This window comes from Macaca thibetana, chromosome 2 (assembly GCF_024542745.1).
Source record: "Macaca thibetana thibetana isolate TM-01 chromosome 2, ASM2454274v1, whole genome shotgun sequence".
NCBI lineage: Eukaryota > Metazoa > Chordata > Mammalia > Primates > Cercopithecidae > Macaca > Macaca thibetana.
In genome coordinates this window covers 165,048,452-165,067,691 of record NC_065579.1, presented here as the reverse complement: position 1 = coordinate 165,067,691, position 19,240 = coordinate 165,048,452, and the positions used below count along the sequence as shown (strand labels likewise).

Here is a 19,240-nt window from a genome sequence, read left to right as displayed (position 1 = left end):
GAGACGGAGTCTCAGTGTGTTGCCCAGGCTGGAGTGCATTGGTGTGATCTTGGCTCACCACAACCTCCGCCTCCTGCGTTCAAGCGATTCTCCCGCCTCACCTTCCTGAGTAGCTGGGATTACAGGCGCCTGTCACCACGCCCAACTAATTTTTGTATTTTAAGTAGAGATGGGGTTTCACCATGCTGGCCAGGCTGGTCTCGAACTCCTGACCTCAGGTGATCCGCCTGCCTCGGCCTCCCAAAGTGCTGGGATTACAGGTGTGAGCCACCACACCCAGCCAATGCTAGGGTTATTAATATTACCTGAACCTCCACATTTCCACCCCTTTCACCCAACTCCATTGTATAGCAGATGTCTGTTTCTGTGCTGCTGCTAAAGGATTTGGTGTAAATACTTTTCACAGACAGATGTGACTATTTCTACTAGACTGTGGCAATCTGAAGTTCTCAGACACATCCTTATTCCCATGGGGCTCAGTAGTGTCCAGTTCATAGAAGGCTCCTAATTAGGTCCCCAAAATAACTCTAAAACAGATAGCACCAATTTTAGTTTAGGAATTAGTGTACGTGTACTTCAAAGCTAAAAAGTAGCCACTAACAGGACGCCAAACTATTAAAAACAACCTTCAAAAAAATCTTTTCTGAATACTTTTTTTCTGTTATTTATTCTAATAATAGACAATAGTTCTGAAATAAAAATGCATTACTTTTTTCAAATATATATTTTATTTTCTATATTGTAAGATAAATATAAATGCATTGTATTTCTTATTTAGATAAGTGCTTTCAAAATCGTTTTTATTTTTTAAATTTAATCTTATCTTTTTTCAAAATCGCTTTTATTTATTTGTTTATTTTGATACAGGATCTCACTCTGTTGCTCAGGCTGGGGTACAATGGTATGATCAGGGCTCACTGCAGCCTCTCACTCCTGGGCTCAAGTGATTCTCTTGCCTCAGCCTCCCCAAGAGCTGGGACAACAGGCTTATGCCAACACACCCAGCTAACACTTTTATTCTTTTAAATCAGAGAAATATGTTCTACAAAAATAGATGTTTGTGGAACACCAATATATAATAGATAAAAGTGGAGCAATTCTGGTTTGAGTTTTTTTTTTTGGACGTGGAGTTTCATTTTTCTTGCCTAGGCTGGAATGCAATGGTGTGATCTCAGTTCACCGCAACCTCCATCTCCCAGGTTCAAGCGATTCTCCTGCCTCAGCCTCCTTAGTAGCTGGGATTACAGGCATGCGCCACTACGACTGGCTAATTTTGCATTTTTAGTAGAGACAGGATTTCTCCATGTTGGTCAGGCTGGTCTTGAACTCTTGACCTCAGGTGATCCACCTGCCTCGGCCTCCCAAAGTGCTGGGATTATAGGCATGAGCGACCGCGCCTGGTCGCATCTCATATATTTCAGTGAAAATACAGTATGGCACAGTCAGTTTGGAAAACAGTTTGGCAGTGTCTTGTCAAGCTAAACGTACACTTAATATATGGTCCAGCAATCTCCTTCCTTGAGTATTTAGCCCAAATGAGTGAAACTTCAATATTCAAACAAAAAATTACATAAAGAGGTTTATAGAAGACTTATTTGTAATCATGAAAACCTAAAAATAACTAAATATCCCTCAAGTGGTGAATGGTTCACAAACCGTGGTACTCCCACAAAATGGAATAGCACTATTAATTAATGAAAAGGAGCAAACTAATGATACATGCAAAAACATGTATCAGTCTCAAATACATTACGTTAAATTAAATAACTCAGATGCATAACTCAGACTCATTACATTTTTACAACATCCCAGAAAAGCCAAATAATTAAAGTGAAAAATAGATCAGTGGGGCCGGGCGCGGTGGCTAAAGCCTGTAATCCCAGCACTTCAGGCCGAGGTGGATGGATCACGAGGTCAGGAGTTCAAGACCAGCCTGGCCAAGAAGGTGGCACCCCATTTCTACTAAAAATACAAAAACTAGCTGGGCGTGGTGGCTCAGGCCTGTAATCCCAACACTTTGGGAGGCTGAGGCTGGCGGATGACAAGGTCAGGAGTTCGAGACCAGCCTGGCCAACATAGTGAAACCCCATCTCTACTAAAAATACAAGAATTAGCTGGGGCTAGTGGTGCACACCTGTAGTCCCAGCAACTCGGGAGGCTGGAGTCAGGAGAATCACTTGATCCCGGGAGGCGGAAGTTGTGGTGAGCCAAGATCATGCCATTGCACTCCAGCTTGGGCAACAGAGCAAGACTCCGTCTCAAGAAAAAAAAAAAAAAAAGCCGGGCCCGGTGGTGCATGCCTGTAATCCCAGCTACTCAGGAGGCTGAGACAGGAGAATGGCTTGAACCTGGGAGGCTGAGGTTGTGATGAGCCAAGACCTCGCCACTGCACTCCAGCCAGGCCAGGGCAACAGAGTGAGACTCCGTTTCAAAACGAAAAAGGCCAGGTTCGGTGGCTCATGCCTGTGATCCCAGCACTTTGGGAGGCCAAAGCGGACGGATTATGAGGTCAGGAGATCGAGACCATCCTGGCTAACACAGTGAAACCCCATCTCTACTAAAAATACAAAAAATTAGCTGCGTGTGGTGGCAGGTGCCTGTAATCGCAGCTACTTGGGAGGCTGAGGAAGGAGAATCATTACAGGCATGAGCCTGGCCTGAAACAGGAGTTTGAAGGAAGAGCAGAATGTAGAAAGTTCTTAACGTTTGCATTCTACTTAGAGCTGCATGAGTTCTGGAATGGTGAGGAATTCTTGTCCAGTCTGTGTACCTCTTTAGAACCCTCCTTGGTGTTATAAACCCCCTGATGTATTGTGGTCCTCCTCCTTGTCGTCTACCAAGGAGATAAACAAGACTTCTCTCAATCTCTAGCTCTGACGTGTACAGAAATATTAGGGGTACAGTTATGTGACACAAACTATTTCCTCTTTAATTTCCAAACTAACCATTTTTTCTCCTTTGAGATAAAATTTAGAGTGAAATGCACAGATCTTGAGTGTACACTGTAATGAGCTTTAAAAAATGAGTAGCCAGGCTGGGTGTGGTGGCTTACGCCTGTAATCCTAGCACTTTGGGAGGCCGAGGTGGGTGGATCACCTGAGGTTGACAGTTCGAGACCAGCCTGACCAACATGGAGAAACTGTCTCTACTAAAACTACAAAAAATTAGCAGGGGGTGGTGGCACATACCTGTAATCCCAGCTACTCAGGAGGCTGAGGCAGGAGAATCACTTGAACCCGGAAGGCAGAGGTTGTGGTGAGCCAAGATCACACCATTGCACTCCAGCCTGGGCAACAGGAGTGAAACTCTATCTCAAAAATAAAATAAAATAAAATAAAATAGAATAAGATGAAAAATAAATGATTAGCCAGTTCCTCCAATCAATATAGAAAATATTTCTATAACTAGAAAAATTCCTTTGGGGCTCTTCCAGTCAATTCCCATTACTTCCACCCTTTAGAAAACCTGTTTTGCTTTTTATCACCAAGATTAGCAATTCTTATACTCTTCTGCAGGACTCGTGATAACACATTGCTGAACCACACCCTGTGTCATTCAGTAGGTCTGAGATGAAGTAACATGCATTTCAAAGTTCCACACTAATATGGATGCTCCTGGTTTGGGAACTAAATGAGAATCACTCACATTTTATGGAAAACTTAACCTTTTTTTTTTTTTGAGGTGGAGCTTTGCTATTTTTGCCCAGGCTAGAGTGCAATGGTGGGATCTTGGCTAACTGCAACCTCCACCTCCTGGGTTCAAGCAAGTCTCCTGCCTCAACCTCCCAAGTAGCTGGGATTACAGGTGTGTGCCACCATACCTGGCTAGTTTGTATTTTTGGTAGAGACAGAGTTTCACCATGTTGGCTAGGCTGGTCTCAAACTCTGGATCTCAGGTGATCCGACCCCCTGGGCCTCCCAAATTACTGGGATTACAGGTGTGTGCCACCGCACCTGGCCCTTTTTGTGTGTGTGTGGGACGGAGTCTCACTCTATTGTCCAGGCTGGAGTGCAGAGGCACAATCTTGGCTCACTGCAACCTTCACCTCCTAGGTTCAAGCGATTCTCCTGCCTCAGCCTCCTAAGTAGCTGGGATTATAGGCATGTGCTACCACGCCCAGCTAATGTTTTTTGTTTTTTGCTTTTGAGGTGGAGTTTTGCTTTTGTTGCCCAGGATGGAGTGCAATGGCGTGATCTTGGCTCACCACAACCTCTGCCTCCCGAGTAGCTGGAATTACAGGCATGTGCCACCACACCCAGCTAATTTTTGTGTTTTTAGTAGAGACAGGGTTTCTCCATGTTGGTCAGGCTGTCCTCAAACTCCCAACCTCAGGTGGTCTGCCCCCCTCGGCCTCCCAAAATACTGAGATTACAGGCGTTAGCCACTGTGCCTGGCCTAATTTTGTATTTTTAAGAGACAGGGTTTCACCATGTTGCTCAGGCTGGTCTCAAACTCTTCCTGACCTCAGGTGATCCACCCGCCTGGCCTTTCAAAGTGCTGGGATTACAGGCGTGAGCCACCACACCCGGCCAATTTTAACTTTATTTGAATACAGAGATTGTCCTTTTGTTACTTTTCTTTCCAGACTTTTTTTTTCTTGAGGCAGGGTCTCTGCTCTGTTGCCCAGGCTGGAAGGGCAGTGGTGCAATCACGGCTCACTACAGCCTCGACCTCCAGCTCAAGCAATCCTGCCATTTTGGCCACCCCAGTAGCTGGGACTACTAGCCACAGGCCGCCACAGCTGGCTAATTTTTGTATTTTGGTGAAAGGGTTTCAACGTGTTGCCCAGGCTGGTCTCGAACTCCTGGGCTCAAGTCATCTGCCAGCCTCAGTCTCCCAAGTGTTGGGATTACAGGTATGAGCCACTGCCCCTGGCCTCTGTGGCCCTTCACAAATGGCTATGTCTAAGTGTCATTCAAAGCAAGGTAGACTCAATTAGCCTGAGACAACAGGTGTAATCCGGACTAATTGTTCCCTCATGATTAGATTTACATTATCTTTTTGGCAATGATATTGTGTACTTCCCATCGTTTATCAGAAAAGACATTTTAGTTTGTAACATTCTTGGTGGTGCTAAGTTGGAATCCTTGGTTTAGGTGGCTGTAGCTAAACTCCAATTTTTGTGTCCATAAACTCCATCATGCCAAAATACAGAAATTTTATTTCCATCAGCAATGTGGTCAGAGGCCCTGACCAACATTTACCCTTGGAAGCTGCCATGTCCCTTTGGTGCCAAGAGAAATTTGGAAGGCTGGCTCCAGGTTTCCCACACCAGTTACAACGTGGGCACAGACCTATTTGTACAAATGTTACCTTAACATCCAGATGGGATATTGGGAATACAAACCTCTTCTCTCAGCTCCCCCACAAAACAGCAAGATGTCATGCCTCTGCCAGGGAACTCATCTGAGACACAGGGAGTTTATAGCTCCAACTGTCTTCCTCTTAGTATTCTGGGAGTATAGCCGGCAGACAGGGAGTGGGGGACTGAATGTGGTGATAGGAACTTTGGCGGAGGCCTGTGAAAATTAGGGTGATGTGGTGAGTTATGTAACTTTAAAATTTTATCTTGCCGGGGCAAGAAGGATGAGTAAATAAACTGTCTTACTGGTAGACTCCAATTATTAATTTATTTTGTATAGAGAGAAATTTAAGTTTATTGAAATATGTTAGAACCAGGGAGGTATCTACCAGCAGAATAATAAAGCAAAGGAAATTTCCAAATTAATAGAAAGGAAGGAAACGGAATAGAAACTTGACCCATCCAAAGAAAGCAGGATAGAAGTTTAAAAAGGAAACAAAATTAAAACGAACAATACACATAGTATAAGAAAAAAATGTCTTATTTATTACACTGAACAATTCTGACCACCAACAACCAATGGGGTCCAGGAGAGAAGAACATCTTGCTTCTCAACAAACTTTCCTCCTTTGCTTTAACATTTTTGAGGATTCTTTCCCAAACCTATTACATCTGAATTATGATGGTTACAAATTTTCCAACTCTGCCACTCCTTCCAGTGCATTATTTTTAGTATCTTCATTAAAGGTGCAAAATAAAATAAAATAAAAATAATAGAAATTCCGTACTTGTAATAACAAAACAATGTTGGAAACTGTCATTAAATCAGGACAAGTGAAAAACAGATCTGTTCCCAGACTCACAGGACTATAAATTTAGGAAGTACACAAAAAAATTAAAAATTAATTACACTCAATAGGATACATTAAATATGTACAGTTTTTGTATGTCAATCATACCTAAGTAGTTTTAAAAACAAATGATCCGACCCATACCGCCAACTAATAAAGAACAAACAAATGAGTCATACAAAAGAAAAATCACACATTTTGGTTTACTCCTACTGTTTTTTTTTTTTTTTTTTTTTTTTTTTTTTTTGAGACGGAGTCTCGCTCTGTCGCCCAGGCTGGAGTGCAGTGGCCGGATCTCAGCTCACTGCAAGCTCCGCCTCCCGGGTTCACGCCATTCTACTGCCTCAGCCTCCCGAGTAGCTGGGACTACAGGCGCCCGCCACCTCGCCCGGCTAGTTTTTTGTATTTTTTTAGTAGAGACGGGGTTTCACCGTGTTAGCCAGGATGGTCTCGATCTCCCAACCTCGTGATCCGCCCGTCTCGGCCTCCCAAAGTGCTGGGATTACAGGCTTGAGCCACCGTGCCCGGCCTACTCCTACTTTTAAGAACACTAACAATAAAATTTGCATGCAACGAATACGGTTCCCTAAATACAACAGATGAATTATTTTATATACACATCTTATTTTTATTTATGGAGAATCGGTTAATAAACACATTTTAAGTTCAACATATTATGTATTTATGAGTGGAAAGCAACCTTAAACATTTTTAACACCAGAAATATACAAAACAATTATAAGTGAAATAATACAAAGTCCTTGTGTTTTGATCCTGGAGTCAAACCACAGAAATCTCAGGTTAAGAGAACTTTGAAAAATATTGTTTCGAATATTAAAAATCATGTGTTTGAGGGAGGGAGAGAATTAACAGCCTTTATTTGCCTTAAAATACTTTATGTTTTATGAAATTGCAATCGGAATGAAGCAGCTCCTAAAGTAGTCAGTGTTCAGAGGAAAAGAAAATTGAGCACAAGAGCCAGTTGAGTTTTACTCAACTCCTTCACAATGCTCAGCTGAAGAACTTCTCACTTAAAAGACCTGTTGAAGATCAGGCACAGTGGCTCATGCCCATAATCCCAGTATTTTGGAAGGCCAAGGCAGGTGATCACTTGAGTCCAGGAGTTCGAGACTAACCTGGCCAACATAGGGAAACCCCATCTCTACTTAAAAAAAAAAAAAAAAAAAAAAAAAAAAAAAAAAAAAAAAAAAAAAAGCTGGGTGTGGTGGCTGGTGCCTGTAATCCCAGCTACTCAGGAGGCTGAGGCAGGAGAATCACTTGAACTCAGGAGGCAGAGATTGCACTGAACTGAGATTGAACAAGTGCACTCCAGACTGGGCAACAGAGTGAGACACTGTCTCAAAAGACAAAACAAAACAGAGCTGCTGCTGAAGTCATGTCTATTTTAGAAAAGTAGTACGAATGAGTTTTTCTATATATTAGCTACAATTTATGGTAATTTGCGAAATGTTTTTCCGTTTTTAAATCTGAGAGTCTCTATCTCCACTCACAAAGCAACAGGCACTGCTAGGGCTCTTAGGCTAACATCTGCCACCCCACCAGTCTGCATGGTCCATAAACAGGTGTGCAGAGGACCAGAGTTCACCTGTCAGCAGCCCCGCGGAATCCGACTCTCCAGACTTTCTGCCATTAATTACCATAGATGTGGCCTTTTTCCTGATATTCTATTCCCATTGGAGGCTTTTTATTAAGACCTTGTTCCTATAAAGCAAATAAAATGTTTGTTTTCAAAAAGTTAAGAATCAAGAAATATCAAAAATAGCCAAGAAACCCGTTGCTGGAATGCTGTTGAAATTGCCCTTACAACTTTAGGATCATAGGTAACAAGCCTATGACGCTGTCATTCGAGAATGAAGATTATTAGCCAAGTTAGCATGCCTCTGAAATATGTTCCCCGACTTGTGCGAACCATGGACAAGAGACCTTGGAGGGGCTCTTTGCATCACTTTCCCAAAAACCCAAGTATGTCATTAAAGGACTACCCAAAGTGACCTCCTCACTTCTATTCAACTTGCTTGGCATAGAGAGATTATCAAAATACAGCAAAAAGCAGGATATCCCAAAGGAAAAGCCAATCACACATTCACACACTTCCTCCTGTGGGAGATGGTCTTGCTATGTTTCCCTGGCTGAGAAATTACCGATCTAGTCAATTCTTCCCTTAACTTAAGGAATCTCTTCTTTGATATTCACGTTATTCCAGGTGTTTGTATGTGCACCATCCCTGTTTAGACTGTAGGCTACTTAAAGGAAGAGATTTTTTACTAGTCATTATTTCTGTGTAGGGCATACACTTTGAATATAGTAATTATACAATGTTTGTTGCTCCCAGAATTCTGTGTCTCCAGGTAGAAGCGTTAAACCCTGACACAGAAATGCTTTCTGTTTCCTGGGGATAAACTTAACTGAGTAATGATTTTCTTGAAACTCTTTACTGACAATTTGAGCTTGAAATACATGGCTATATAAGATTAATGTGTATCTTGACTTTCTGCAATTGAAAATCCAGCACCCACTTTTAGTTTGTAGAAAAGCATCAGGTAATTACCTGTGAACACATTTGGGGCACAACATATTGTCTTCAAGATGCGGGGGTGGAAAATTGGAGGCAGGAAGCAAGAAGAGTGCACTCACTCTCCCTTCTTGCTTTTCTGGAACCCAGGCTTGACCAGCATGAAACTGCAGGTGAACCCAACCATCTGTGTCTGCAGGGAGACTTTTCCCATGGACCACACACCACCTGACACCTGGCGAAGGAGAGAGACAGGCACCCACACACCAGGATGACATACCGATGTAAGGCTGCATTATGGCCCATCACCCTTGATTGACCAACTCCAAGACGTGAACCCTGAAATCCTAACTTAACCTCTTCTCTATTCTGTTCTCCTTTAGAAAAGCATACAAGACAGTTCCTGTTAAAACTTAAAAATCTAGGCGGGGCACGGTGGCTCATGCCTGTAATCCCAGCACTTTGGGAGGCCAAGGCGGGCGGATCATGAGGTCAGGATATCGAGACCATCCTGGCTAACACTGTGAAACCCCGTCTCTACTAAAAATACAAATTAGCCGGGCGTGGCGGCGGGCGCCTGTAGTCCCAGCTACTTGGGAGAATGAGGCAGGAGAATGGCGTGAACCTGGGAGGCGGAGCTCGCAGTGAGCCATGATCACACCACTGTACTACAGCCTGGGCGACAGAGCAAGACTCCGTCTCAAATAAACAAACAAACAAACAAACAAATAAATAAATCTAGTTGGAAGTAGTATAGTTGTAGGTGGGCAGATGGTAGAAAGACTAACCCAGAGTGTCTGGAAAGGGCTTCATGAAACAAGCTCAGGGGCCCCAGCTCTGAACACACATTGGATTGTGCTAAACAGTTTATTGTCTTCTTTTGTTGTATTTTCTGTAATTCTTACAACATATAAGCTAGGTATCGCCCATTTTACAATGAAAACACTGGGAAATATTTTAAATAACTTATTAATGCCATTCTGGGGCTCAGCTGCAGGCAATTAATTTTAGATCTTACTTTTAAATTGCTTAAAGGGGAAAGAAAGAAAACCAAACTGCTATCCTCTTCTGATGCCATCAATCATTTAAAGCAGTGGTTCTCAAACTGTGGTCCCCAGACCAGCATCCTTACTGCTGCCCGGAAAACTGAGAAATGCAAACTCTCGCTGGGTGCAGTGGCTCACACCTGTAATCCCAGCATTCTGGGAGGCCGAGGCAGGTGGATCATCTGAGGTCAGGAGTTTGAGACCAGCCTGACCAACATGGAGAAAACCCATCTCTACTAAAAATACAAAATTAGCGGGGCATGGTTGCGCCTGCCTGTAATCCCAGCTACTCAGGAAGGCTGAAGCAGGCGAATTACTGGAACCCGGGAGGTTGAGGTTGTGGTGAGCCAAGATCGCACCACTGCACTCTAGCCTGGGCAACAAGAACGAAACTCTGTCTCAAAAAAAAAAAAGAAAGAAATGCAAATGCTCAGGTCCTGTCCTAGACCTGAATTAGAAACACTGTGGGCAGGGTCCAGGAATCGCCGGCCCTCAAAGGCATTTTGATATACCCTAAAAATATATCAGGCATTAATCTCTACTAAGCTTATTTCCCCACTGGACCAGAATAAGCTCTTCGTGTTGGGCTTACCACAGGCCTCTTGTGGAGATTCCACTGCCTCTGGCGTCCTCGCCCTGGCCGAAATTCTCGCCCAGGAGGCCAGCAAAGCCTCTGGGGCAGAAGTTGTCACCACAACTGTATTAACTCCCTCAAGGAGAGCAGTGGAATCTTCCAGGGCAGGCGGCCCCTCCGCAGGGGGAAGGGCCACTTCAGGAGGATGTGTCTCAGAACTTTGCAGGGACGTTTCCCCTTTTTCCACCTTTAATTTTTTTTTCAATGATTTCCGGATTTTGGCCTCTTTTGCTGTGCTAGGAAAATCCTACAGAAAGAGTTAGATAATAAAGATAAAAATAAAGATTAAAATTCTGGCCGGGCGCGGTGGCTCAAGCCTGTAATCCCAGCACTTTGGGAGGCCGAGACGGGTGGATCACGAGGTCAGGAGATCGAGACCATCCTGGCTAACACGGTGAAACCCCGTCTCTACTAAAAAATACAAAAAACTAGCCGGGCGAGGTGGCGGCGCCTGTAGTCCCAGCTACTCGGGGGGCTGAGGCAGGAGAATGGCGTGAACCCGGGAGGCGGAGCTTGCAGTGAGCTGAGATCCGGCCACTGCACTCCAGCCTGGGCGACAGAGCGAGACTCCGTCTCAAAAAAAAAAAAAAAAAGATTAAAATTCTAACAAAAATAAATGGCCTCAGAGTTAAGAAGTTCTTGATCAAATGCAAAGTTTCTCTTAGACAGGAGGTCTAGGTTCAAGAGATCCACTGTACAACTTGGTAACTATACATAGTTAATTACAATGTACTGTCTTCTTGAAAATTGCACAGTTGGCTGCACATGGCTCAGGTCTTTAATCCCAGCACTTTGGGAGGCCAAGGTTGGTGAAACACTTGAGGTCAGGAGTTCAAGAACAGCCTGGCCAACGTGGTGAAACCGCATCTCTACTAAAAATACAAAAATTATCCAGGCGTGGTGGTGGTTCATGCCTGCAATCCCAGCTACTCAGGGGCCTGAGACTGGGGTATCACTTGAACCAGGGAGGCGGAAGTTGCAGTGAGCCTGCACTCCAGCCTAGGTGACAGAGGGAGACTCTGTCTTTAAAAAAAAAAGAAAGAAAGAAAATTGCTGGCCGGGCACAGTGGCTCACGCCTGTAATTCCAGCACTTTGGGAGACCGAGGTGAGCGGATCACGAGGTCAGGAGTTCTAGACCAGCCTGGCCAACATGGTGAAACCCTGTCTCTACTAAAAATACAAACATCAGCCAGGCATGGTGGCAGGTGACTGTAATCCCAGCTACTCTGGAGGCTGAGGCAGGAGAATCGCTTGAACCCAGGAGGTGGAGGTTGCAGTGAGCTGAGATTGCGCACTGCACTCCAGCCTGAGCAACAAGAGCGAAACTTTGTCTTAAAAAAAAAAAAAAAAGAAAGAAAGAAAACCTGGGCACGGTGGGGCTCACGCCTGTAATCCCAGCACTTTGGGAGGCTGAGGTGGGCAGATCACCTGAGGTCGGGAGTTCGAGACCAGCCTGACCAACATGGAGAAATGCCGTCTCTATTAAAAATCCAAATTAGCCAGGTGTGGTGGCGCATACCTGTAATCTCAGCTACTCGGGAGGCTAAGGCGGGAGACTCGTCTGAATCCGGGAGGCAGCGGATGCATGGAGCGAAATTCTGTCTCAATAATTATAATAATAATAATAATAATATAGTATGTAAAGTGATGTATGTATTAATTAGCTTGAGTTAGCCATTCCACAATGTATACGTATTTCAAAGCCATGTGCTGTACATGATAAAAATATACAATTTTTGTCAATTAAAAAAATTTAAGTGCTGCCTCTTTTTATTTTTGAGACAGCGTTTCACTCTTGTGCCCAGGCTGGAGTGCAATGGTGCATCTCAGCTCATGGCAACCTCTGCCTCCTGGTTTCAAGCAATTCTACTGCCTCAGCCTCCTGAATAGCTGGGATTACACACATGCACCACCACACCTGGCTAATTTTTGTATTTTTAGTAGAGACAGGATTTCACCATGTTGGCCAGGCTGGGCTGCCTCATTTTTATTATTCTTTGCAGACTTGGTGAGAAGTAGGGATGGAAGGCCAGGCACGGTGGCTCACACCTGTAATCCCAGCACCTTGGGAGGCCGAGGTGGGCAGACCACGAGGTCAGGAGTTCAAGACCAGCCTGACCAAAATAGTGAAACCCCACCTCTACTAAAAATACAAAAAATTAGCTGGGCGTGGTGGCGGGTGCTTGTAATCTCAGCTACTTAGGAGGCTGAGGCAGGAGAATTGCTTGAATTCGGGAGGTGGAGGTTGCAGTGAGCTGAGATGGTGCCACAGCACTCCAGTCTGGGTGACAGTGTGAGACTCCATCTCAAAAAAAAAAAGGAAAGCAGGCATGGAAAATACTGTTCTTTCTTAGAACTAGGGGTGGAGGGACAAGCGGAGGCTAAGACAGTTCCTTTACTCACTTTTGAGGCTACAATAGGTAATTAGGATAAGCACTGAAACGTACATCCTTTAAAAAGTTACCTTTTGATTTGGGTAGGCAAAGGCACACAGGCGCTTATATGCATCCAATTTCTAAGACAACAGAAAACTGAGTTAGTAAGGCAAGTAAGGTTCCTACCCTTCCTCCCAGCAGTACCATCCCCAGCCTAGGCCCTCACCTGGCCTTTAGAGCTCAGCTTCAATTGTTGGCACCAGGCCCGCAGAATGTCCCGGTGAATCAGATTAACAGGTGGCAGTTTAGAGGGTAATGGAGGGATTGGTATCTTCCTCTGAGGTCTGGGGTTGTCACTGCACTCTGCCTTCTTCTTAGGACAGAGCACTGAAGGAGAATGGAATCAAATTAGTAGTAATTAACTTTGTGTACCTTTTCAGAATTTCAAAAGTAAAATCACTGTTTTTTTTTTTTTTTTTTTTTTTTGAGAGTCTTGCTTTGTCGCCCGGCTGGAGTGCAGTGGCGCAATCTTGGCTCCCTGTAACCTCCGCCTCCTGGGTTCAAGCGATTCTCCTGCCTCAGCCTCCTGAGTAGCTGGGATTACAGATGCCCACCACCACGCCCGGCTAATTTTTTTTCTATTTTTAGTGGAGGTGAAGTTTCACCATGTTGGCCAAACTGGTCTCGAACTCCTGAACTTGTGATCTGCCCACCTAGGCCTCCCAAAGTGCTAGGATTACAGGCCTAAGCCACCGCGCCCGGCCTAAAATCAGTTTTAGTTATTAATAGTTCAATCCCTCTCAAACCTAGGACTTACCACTTCTAAATCCCAGTTTTATTCCTCAATCTCCCCACTACTCAGGTACACATGCTCCTTTGTGAACCCTTTAGTCCACAGAACCCAGGTGGTGGCACCGGAGATGCCACTTTCATCCCAGGGGAATTATCACTGTCTTAGACTTGAGATCATACCTTTGTGAACCCCTTAATCCACAGAACCCAGGTGGTGGCACCGGAGATGGCACTTCCACCCGAGGGGAATTACCGCTGTCTTAGACTTCAGATCATACTCAGTGGTGTCCTCTACACACAGAGCAAACTCAACACCTGACAATGCTACACAGGCAACCACTAATATTCCTAATTCTGCCAGCCCACCCTAGTCAGGGCAGCACTCTGGTTTCATAGCAGGTATGCTTCCTTAGCTGAGCTGTGTTTCTGTTCATCCTGCTTCTGCACCTCACATACCTTGTCTTCATTCAGTAAAGATATTTAGCTAGGCACAGTGGCTCACACTGTAATCCCAGCACTTTGGGAGGCCGAGGTGGGGGGATAACCTGAGGTCAGGAGTTTGAGACCAGCATGGCCAACATGGTGAAATGCTGTCTCTACTAAAAAAAAAAAAAAAAAATTCGCTGGGCATGATGGCACATGCCTGTAATCTCAGTTACTTGGGAGGCTGAGGCTGGATAACTGTTTGAATCCGGGAGGCAGAGATTTTAGTGGGCCAGGATCATGCCAAAAAAATGTCTAAGGCTGGGTCTGGTGGCTCACACCTGTAATCCCAGCACTTTAGGAGGCCAAGGCAGATGGGTCACTTGAGGCCAAGAGTTCACAACCAGCCTGGCCAATATGGTAAAATCCCGTCTCTACTAAAAATACAAAAATCAGCCAGGCATGGTGGCACACGCCTGCAATCCTAGCTAACTTGGGAGGCTAAGACAGGACAATCGCTTGAACCAGGGAGGCAGAGGTTGCAGGGAACTGAGATGGTGCCACCACACTCTAGCCTGGATGACAGACCAACACCCTGTCTTGGTGTCTCAAAAAAAAAGACACAGCCTGTAATGACACTTACAGTTAGTAGGGTTTACTGTGTACACATTACTTCTTTTTTTTTTTTTTTTTTGGAGACAGAGTCTTGCTCTGTCGCCCAGGCTGGAGCGCAGTGGCCGGATCTTGGCCCACTGCAAGCTCCGCCTCCTGGGTTTACGCCATTCTCCTGCCTCAGCCTCCCGAGTAGCTGGGACTACAGGCGCCCGCCACCTCGCCCGGCTAGTTTTTTTTTTTTGTATTTTTTAGTAGAGACGGGGTTTCACCGTGTTAGCCAGGATGGTCTCGATCTCCTGACCTCGTGATCCGCCCGTCTCGGCCTCCCAAAGTGCTGGGATTACAGGCTTGAGCCACCGCGCCCGGCCATTACTTCTTAGGCATAGTGTAAGTACTTCACTTTATTATTCTATGTAAATTTTAACACTCCATTCCCACACCCGAATAAAGGTAGATATTGTTCAAACTTATTTTTAGAATAGGTAGTCCGGTTTCAAGAATGGGTCTTCAAATTTACAGCTGTCTGTTCCCAAATCATTGCACATTGAAATTCTTAACTCCAAGTAGCAAGTGAAGGAAAAAATGATCAACAGAACCAAATATGCTGTGGAAGTCTGAAGATAGGAAGGGATCGGTTAGGGCAATGGTGACCAAAAGATGCTTCAGGAAGGTGCAGTTTAAGCTAGACTCCCATGAACTGTAGGATTTGCAAAATATATGACGGAAATTTCTTCCCTGGCTTTTCTTCTTCAGAAAAATTCCTCTGGCTTCTAAGACGTGAGAAAGTGGGATTTGAGGATTTGAAGACCTCTTACCTTTATTGCCTTTGACAGACATTTTTTCTTTGGTTCCCTTTGCTGATGTTCCTGGCAAAGCAATCATGTTTGGTTGATTAGAAGTTTGCTGATCCTCTTCCCTCGACTTCTCTGTGGAGGTCTACTGGGAACAGAGGAGCTGGTCAGTCATTCCTCCAGTGTCCAAACCACACATACACTACCTGCCTCAAGATAACTCACTTCTAAGGCACCAAGGCAGTCACTGGACTCCACTGGCAGTGTGGATTCTCCTCTGGGTATCATCTTAATACACACTGTCATGCAGGCCAGGCGTGGTGGCTCACGCCTGTAATCCAAGTGCTTTAGGAGGACAAGGCAAGAGGATCGCTTGAGTCCAGTAGTTGGATACCAGCCTGAGCAACAACAAGTGAAACCCTGCCTCTACAAAAAGGAAACAAGATTAGCTGAGCATGGTGGTACATGCCTGTAGCCCGAGCTACTCAAGAGACTGAGGTAGGAGAATCACTTGAGCCAGGGAGGTAGGTAGAGGCTGCATCGCTGCACTCCAACCTGGGTGACAGAATGAGACTGTCTCAAAAAAAAAAAAAAAAAAAAGAAAGAAAGGCCCTTAACTCACCTACTGTATTCCATCATCTCTCACCTGAAGAATTTTTTTCCCCCAATCCTTCATTCTTGACCCCTTCCAAATAAATTATTTTCTAACACTGTTGGCAGAGTGACACATCCTTTCAGTGGTTTATTGCTCTCAGCATAAAAATAATTGTCTTTAACATTACCTACCAGACTCTTACCTTCTATTTCACACTGCTCTCCCTACCCAAGCTCCAGCCGCGTAATTCCTTTCCTTTCCAAAGTTGTTACACATTCCTCAGCCCCAACCTCCACCCTACTTCTATTTACACTTTAAAATCTTATACCTTAAAAATCTTCCTCTTTTAAGTGTTATTTAACCTGGGAACCCCTTCTAGTCCTTTCAGACAAATCTACTACATACTCTCTCATTTCTACTACTTGTTAATTGCAATTAAATTTGTTTGTGTGATTTGATTAATGATTGACACTCCTCTTGACTATAAGCTCCATGAGGATAGCATTTCTTTCCTTTTCATCATAGGCACTCATAAATATTGGTTAATTGAATCAAAGGAAGCTAAGTGGGAGTGGAGAAAAGTTGTTTAATCCAGAGACAGTAACATATGTTGATCCCCTGTCTCATACCAGGCATTCGCTTTGATATGTTCCTTATTTTCATTCTTTTTTTTTTTTTTTTTTTTTTTTTTTGAGACGGAGTCTCGCTCTGTCGCCCAGGCTGGAGTGCAGTGGCCTGATCTCAGCTCACTGCAAGCTCCGCCTCCCGGGTTCACGCCATTCTCCTGCCTCAGCCTCCCGAGTAGCTGGGACTACAGGCGCCCGCCACCTCGCCCGGCTAGTTTTTTGTAGTTTTAGTAGAGACGGGGTTTCACTGTGTTCACCAGGATGGTCTCGATCTCCTGACCTCGTGATCCACCCGTCTCGGCCTCCCAAAGTGCTGGGATTACAGGCTTGAGCCACCGCGCCCGGCCATTTTCATTCTTTTTTAAAAAATATTTATTTATTAGCCGGGCGCGGTGGCTCAAGCTTGTAATCCCAGCACTTTGGGAGGCCGAGACGGGCGGATCACGAGGTCAGGAGATCGAGACCATCCTGGCTAACACGGTGAAACCCCGTCTCTACTAAAAAAAATACAAAAAAACTAGCCGGGCGAGGTGGCGGACGCCTGTAGTCCCAGCTACTCGGGAGGCTGAGGCAGGAGAATGGCGTGAACCCGGGAGGCGGAGCTTTCAGTGAGCTGAGATCCGGCCACTGCACTCCGGCCTGGGCGACAGAGCGAGACTCCGTGTCAAAAAAAATAAATCATTCATTAAAGAAAAGGGCTTGCTCTTTCACCCAGGCTGGAATGCAGTGGCAGGAGGGTAACTCACTCCAATCTCTACCTCCTCAAGTGATCCTTTGCCTCAGTCTCCTGAGTAGCTGGGACTACAGGTACCACCACGCCTGGCTAATGTTTCGTAGAGATGAGGTGTTGGGATTAAAGGCGTGAGCCACAGCGCCCAAGGGCTCCCTATATTCTTTTTATTTGAGAGGAGTCTCGCTCTGTCGTCCAGGCTGGAGCGCAGTGGCACAATCTCAGCTCACTGCAACCTCCACCTCCCGGGTTCAAGCAGTTCTTTGCCTCAGCCTCCCGACTAGCTGGAATTACTGGCGCTCGCCATGACGCCCAGCTGGTTTTCGTGGTTTCACCATGCTGGCCAGGCTGGTCTCAAACTCCTGGCCTCAAGTGATCCGCCCACCTCGGCCTCCCAAAGTGCTGGGATTACAGGCATGTGCCACTGTGCCTGGTCTTGGCCTTCCTTATTTTCATTCATTTAATTCTCATAACAATCTGGCAACAATTTACTTCTCAGACACAGAAGCTGAGGATCAGAGGTAACATAAAGACACACAGATTAAGAGTACGTTAGATATAAATTAAAATTTAAATATCAAGGCTGGGCTCCGTGGCTCAAGCCTGTAATCCCAGCACTTTGGGGAGGCCGAGGTGGGCTAATGGAGGTCAGGAGTTCGAGACCAGCCTGGTCAACATATCGAAACTCAATCACTACCAAAAATACCAAAACTATCTGGGCGTGGTGGTGCGCGCCTGCAGTCCCAGGCTGAGTCAGGAGAATCGCTTGAACCGGGAGGCAGAGGCTGCAGTGAGCCGAGATCGGCTACTGCACTCCAGCCTGGGCGACAGAGTGAAACTCGATTCATTAAAAAAAATAATAATCTCAATTACTTCTTCCTACCACCCTTTTCTCCTGTTACCATTTCCCTCTAGCCCCGATATTTGGTTAATTCTTTCTGACAGAACAAAGCACCTCTTCAAAACAGAAAAACCGGCGGGCAGCAGCGGCGCGCGCCTGTGGTCCCAGCAGCACTTTGGAAGGCCGAGGTGGGAGGATCTCTTGAGCCTGGGAGGTCGAGGTTGCAGTGAGCAGTGATGGTGCCACTGCACTCCAGCCCGGGAGACAAAGTGAGAGACCCTGTTCCAAAACTAACCTGAAAGCCTGATTTTTTAACTTTTTCTTTTGAGATGGAGTTTCGCTCTTGTTGCCCAAGCTGGGGGTGCAATGGCGCCTTCTCGGCTCACCACAACCTCCGCCTCCCGGGTTCAAGCGATTCTCCTGCTTCAGCCTCCCGAGTAGCTGGGATTACAGGTGTGCGCCACCACACCCAGCTAATTTTGTATTTTTAGTAGAGACGGGGTTTCTCCATGGTGTCAGGCTGGTCTCGAACTCCCGACCTCAGGTGATCCGTCCGCCTCGGCCGCCCAAAGTGCTGGGATTACAGGCGTGAGCCACCGCGCCCGGCCTCTTTCTTTCCCCCTATCTTTTGACACCCTCAACCTCCTCAACTAACCCTAGAAAACCTCATTTCTTGTCTCCTCACTCCAATATACCAGGCTGCAATCATGTTCTTGGGCTTTACTCTTTAAAAAAAAAAAAAAAGTCAAGAGGAGAAAATTCGAAGGCGCATTCTTTTCTCCTCAATAGAAAAATCAAGAGTGCCCAGGGAAGACAGAAACACGAAGACGAAGACAGAAAACAAATCCACTAAAACTGTACTGACCTCCTTGCCTTTTGCCTTCTCCATACTTGTAGAAGCGGAGCCTCGCAAATGCTTCCAAAATGGCCCCAGCCCTAAGATTGCTGTTTGCAAAGTCTCCTCCCACTTCCTGCCGCCCGAAGACCCTTTTTCTCCCCTCCTCACCTCTTATTTTCTTCTCCCCGTCTGTTCCCTCCCCCACAATTTGTAAATGCTAAAATTGCATTCTTTCTTATTCATGGGG

At 45.4% G+C, this 19,240-nt stretch overlaps 1 protein-coding gene across 2 annotated transcripts; it reads right to left on the bottom strand.

The window, feature by feature from the left end:
* Positions 1 to 7,500: 7,500 nt before the first annotated feature.
* Positions 7,501 to 19,084, bottom strand: DPPA4 (developmental pluripotency associated 4). 2 transcript variants are annotated; one of them, XM_050778905.1, is made up of 7 exons: positions 19,021 to 19,084; positions 15,388 to 15,511; positions 12,969 to 13,129; positions 12,832 to 12,882; positions 10,325 to 10,613; positions 8,723 to 8,921; positions 7,501 to 7,875 (listed from the first exon to the last, which is right to left on the bottom strand). In XM_050778905.1, exons 2-7 carry the CDS (start codon positions 15,452 to 15,454, stop codon positions 7,839 to 7,841), a joined length of 804 nt encoding a protein of 267 aa, XP_050634862.1. In that variant the 5' UTR covers positions 15,455 to 15,511; positions 19,021 to 19,084; the 3' UTR covers positions 7,501 to 7,838. The 2 variants fall into 2 exon arrangements, with proteins under 2 accessions (XP_050634862.1, XP_050634861.1); XM_050778904.1 differs by having other exon boundaries at positions 15,388 to 15,508; positions 19,021 to 19,080.
* Between the last annotated feature and the right edge of the window lie 156 nt (positions 19,085 to 19,240).

Excerpts from the sequence above, each read along its gene's own strand:
- DPPA4 (XM_050778904.1), bottom strand. The coding sequence starts at position 19,044 with ATGGAGAAGGCAAAAGGCAAGGAG. Across the intron at positions 13,130-15,387 it reads GTCTGTCAAAGGCAATAAAG|TGCTCTGTCCTAAGAAGAAG; the intron begins GTAAGAGGTCTT and ends ATTCTCCTTCAG. Across the intron at positions 12,883-12,968 it reads AGCTGAGCTCTAAAGGCCAG|AAATTGGATGCATATAAGCG; the intron begins GTGAGGGCCTAG and ends CTGTTGTCTTAG.